The sequence below is a fragment of the Mesitornis unicolor genome, unplaced genomic scaffold (assembly GCF_000695765.1).
Source record: "Mesitornis unicolor isolate BGI_N332 unplaced genomic scaffold, ASM69576v1 scaffold46218, whole genome shotgun sequence".
NCBI lineage: Eukaryota > Metazoa > Chordata > Aves > Mesitornithiformes > Mesitornithidae > Mesitornis > Mesitornis unicolor.
In genome coordinates this window covers 1-4,383 of record NW_010200661.1, presented here as the reverse complement: position 1 = coordinate 4,383, position 4,383 = coordinate 1, and the positions used below count along the sequence as shown (strand labels likewise).

Here is a 4,383-nt window from a genome sequence, read left to right as displayed (position 1 = left end):
AACATCATAACTATCATCACTGTTAATTATATGTAAGGTCCTCAAAACAGCAGAAGTTGAATGCCAAAAAAGAAAACAAAGGAAAAAAAGGAGATTCACAAATTTTACTCCTTACAAGAGTTTGAATTCAATGTAAGTTTATACTTCTGTTTTCTTCCTCTAGAGTTAAAAAAGCAACTAACATTTTTAAATACACAATTTAAAAAACTGACTGACATGTTTTCAGTAATTTCCTGAATGGCTTTAGCAAAATCAAACACAATTCCTATGGTTACAGCAGTTCAACATTTATATGAAGATATTTATATTGTAATGTTTCTAAGTTACACGCTCCACTTCCTGGAATGGCTCTATTTCAGCACATAATTGATTCAAATGTCACTTGTGAAATGCGCTGTATGCAGACACATACCTGGTTTAGGATTCTAGCCAAATTCTTCTAAGTGGCTTTTACAGAGATATATCAGAGTTTTAGATCTATGGCATTTTCTTAAGAGGAATGAAGGTGCAGTTTCTCATTGGAAAGACAGTCCCAGTTCCAAATTAGCTCAACTGACAATACCTTAATGAGAAGCAACATGACCTATACCACATAATTTGTGTTACATAAATCCTAATGAGGTGCTAAAATGACAGTCAAAAAAAATGTTTAGCTAGAGGCAAAAATTCAGCTCTCATTCCTTCTGCTTCTTTGACTTAATGAAGACACACACTTAACTAATTGCTATGGCAGGCCAGCAGGCTGTCTTCACTTAATAATACCATTAGGAATTCCACAAGGTTTCAGCTTCTAATATTAAGGATCGTTAAGTGAACCTCAGGATTATTTTCCTTTTTTGAAATATGCTTCTTCTCTTAATTCCTCCCACTAGTTGCTGCATCAGGCATAAAACAAGCACAAATATGCAACATGCAGTCCAAATTGGGCACTTGTCTGTCACAGGAAAACTTAGCACTTACAAAGCATCCTGCTCATAAAGGGATATTCAGAGCCTATAGCCTAGTTGCTACGGTATGCCTCACAGCAGGAAAAAACCCAATGATGGTTCAAACTCTAAAAGCGGGGGTCATAAACTAAACGCACACACCAGTCTTACACATCCTTAGCCAATGTTCCACCTCTAGAGTAGCACTTAGTCAGCTCACAGCTCTTCTCTTTCTAATATTGCTCCAATCTCGAAAGACAGTAGCAATCTTCAGGAAATGACTGCAGGGTAAGATGCTTAGGACCAAAGGGTGGAATCTAAGACAGAGCCTTGCCATTTGCACTCCTTGTTCACCTGCAAAGGCTGCTCTGTGACCAACATACTTTACACTTGGCGTGACTGTTTTTGTGGTTCTTAATAGGCACTGAATGTATCTAATACATGATGCAAAACCCTTTACATAATTTTGGATTCCAGTACTGAGCTTCACATAAAATTTTAGGAGGTATGATACTCACAGTAGTGCTGTGAAGTCTGTCTTGGATTAGAGTTTCTTCTGTCACAGCCTCCAGAAAAACTAAAGATGTGGTTGCTACAGGCATGCTAGTAGATGACATGATCTGAAATGACTGGCACTTCATAGCCTAAACCCCCCCCAACCCCTGCACTTTACAAAGGAACACAGTACAAGAACTATTGCAAAGAATGAGTTACGCTAGTGACCGTGATCATGGAAAAAACATCTGCATATCAAAGTGAAAAGGCATTTTCTGATCAAAGTCTCTCTCATTACTGGACCATCCTGTACACAGGGTCTCCAACTCGAATCATTCCTGTTTTGTCAACAGCGAAGTATCTTCCAAAGAGAGGACTGGATTTGTATAAGTGTCGCTCAGACGGATCACATAAGCGGTAACTGCAGAGAGAGAGCACTTCTTTAGAATCAGTGGTAGCAAATTCTTATCAAAATATCAATGATGAGAGAGAGAACATATGAATAGTGATGCCCTGTTTTGGTCACCATACTAGACTAAAAACTCAATAAATATTAAAATTAAGAGAACCAAGCAGCTCAAATGGAGGCAAAAAAAAAGTCTGATTGTATTTACACATCTGTGTATAATACACATACAAGACTATAAAAAGAAATGCCGAAGTTGCAAAGTTAGACCTTTAAATACCTTAAATACCTGTTACCCCAGGCATTCACCCTTACAGAGATGAAAGGGACAGGGAATGTTAACTTTGCAAGAAAGAAAAGCAAACTTCCTGAATTTTCTTAGCATACAGAATTGCAGAAAGCAGAACAGAAGCCAATATACACAGACCTTTACACTGCATTATTATGTTCCACACATACTTCAAACCACTTTTTAAAACGCTACTCTAACATCTGTTGGGATCTAGCCTAAATCCACTCCCACAGATTAAGAAGCAATGGTATTTTTACAACCTTTTCAAAGTTTCCAGGGGCTCCTTCCTGTCCAGGACCCCAGTGTCTGGGTTAACAGTTGTTAAAATACACCTGCAATGACAGTGCCAAATAAATAACGGCTTCTTATTATAAATCATCCACTATATACATCTATATAAAACAGAGTTGTAGAATATATAAAATAAAAGTTTCAAATGTTTACCTGGCACAGCACACTGTCCCTTTCAACTCCACATCACCAATAAGAATGTCCTCCCAGGCATCCTGAGAGAGGGTAAACATGATGCACAGGTTAGACAAATAAACATGCAACCATGTTTCCAGGAGTGACACAGTCATTCCTAGAAGAAGCAGTACCATTTCAGATTATCACCTTTACTTGCACATTCAAAATAAGGACAGTTCTATTATGGTACTATTTTAATGAAAACCCTGCAGTCACTGGATTCACCCAATTCAAGATCCACTAGTAGTCCTATCTGGAAAGAAAGATACAGAAGTAATACCTCCTGTTCTGTAGCATGCACGTATCTGAACATAAAAGCAAGTTTATTCTTACTGTATGTGTGATAATCTGACCTCTGCTAAGTCACCATTTTTGCAAAGATGAAATTTTTAGTGGAAGTAAGTTCTCCCTTCTCACCTACAAAAGTTTCCTATCATAATCCTTCTCGGAAGACAAAAACTTGTTCCCATTTTGGGAACTTCTTAGATTTGGGAAATTATCAGATCTATTCAGAGCAAAATTTTTGGAAAAATGGCAACATGACATAAAAATACTCAAAAGCCACCATCACTAGTGCACTTCCATCACCAAATACCTTCCTAGATAGTGCTTTTTGAACTACTAGAATATTGTCAGCGATGCAGTGATGGTACTGCAGTATCACCAGGGTCAGTTTTACTCTTGTGCACAAAGCCTATAAACATCACGCTGACAATTTACAAATCGTTCATCTGTATTGTTAATTATCAATTATAGCATGCATAGCTTTCCTTACTTCACACTTAAAGATGAGCTTTCAGTAGCAGCCTGTCATTTAAATACAGCTGTTTTATCCTTTGCTAAGCTAAATAAGTATTCACAGCCCTGAATGTTTCACATGCACGTGAGCAGAAACCGTATCTGTCTGCAATCCAGTTGTAAAAATCATAGAGCAGCAGCCTGCCTCATCCTTGCAGGCACAATTACAGAAGGAAATCGAGTTACAAGGAAACATACTCGAGCCTTCAAAAAGACATTTAGGACAGGTATTTTACCTCCTCAAAAGCACTGCAATCTGTCACAAGAATATTTGGCCTGAAGTTCTGTATCTTAACTTTCTTCTCCAGCCTGCCATTTAGATCTTCCAGTGAAGCTTCTGAGATGATCAAGACTGGGCAACAGTCAGGATAGGCAACCTACATCAACAAACATAAACAATCCTAAGACTGCTGTAAGAGCACAGGAGCAAAGTTACTGAATGGTGAAAGGACAGGTACGCTGGTACCGGTGGCCACATATTAGCCTGACTGTTAGGCTGCTGCATTCAGATTTTGATTTTCCTGGAAGTAGGTTAACAAGTAAAACATAATACCCTTTCCTATTTCAGTAACCACAGCAAGTTTCATTTGCTCAAAGTGTAAAATTAAACTTCTGCTTACAGAATTAAACCAAAATTATACAAGCTACCACAACTTCTTACACACAAATACTGTATGCGCGTGCTCCCTATATTCTAGGTGTCACAGAAGGAACTTGGTATAACAGTAAAACATGTTAAGTTATGAAAGGTACTCGAGACGTTTATGGTTTTTCGTGCCTTGTTGACCAAAATCAACTAACTGGATTTTTCTATATAACGAATCTGTCCTATCACAACACCAGAAGGAGCTTCACATACAGAATAGCAATACTAAATTGCAACTGTCCATTCATCAGCTTAAGTTTGCTTGGAAGTGAGAGCGCTGCCATTTTAGCAAACAAGGCCAATTAGCAATATTAAAAGAAAACTCCTATATAGGCTAGTTCCACGGGGGGGG

General features: G+C 38.1%; 1 protein-coding gene across 1 annotated transcript; it reads right to left on the bottom strand.

Annotated features, from left to right (window-relative positions):
- Positions 1 to 1,715: 1,715 nt before the first annotated feature.
- On the bottom strand, positions 1,716 to 3,762 carry LOC104544844 (mitochondrial amidoxime reducing component 2-like; the record flags this gene model as incomplete). Its single annotated transcript, XM_010189823.1, has 4 exons — positions 1,716 to 1,842; positions 2,380 to 2,451; positions 2,564 to 2,625; positions 3,622 to 3,762. Coding segments are annotated over 4 exons (402 nt in total), but the record flags the coding sequence as incomplete, so codon positions are not given.
- Between the last annotated feature and the right edge of the window lie 621 nt (positions 3,763 to 4,383).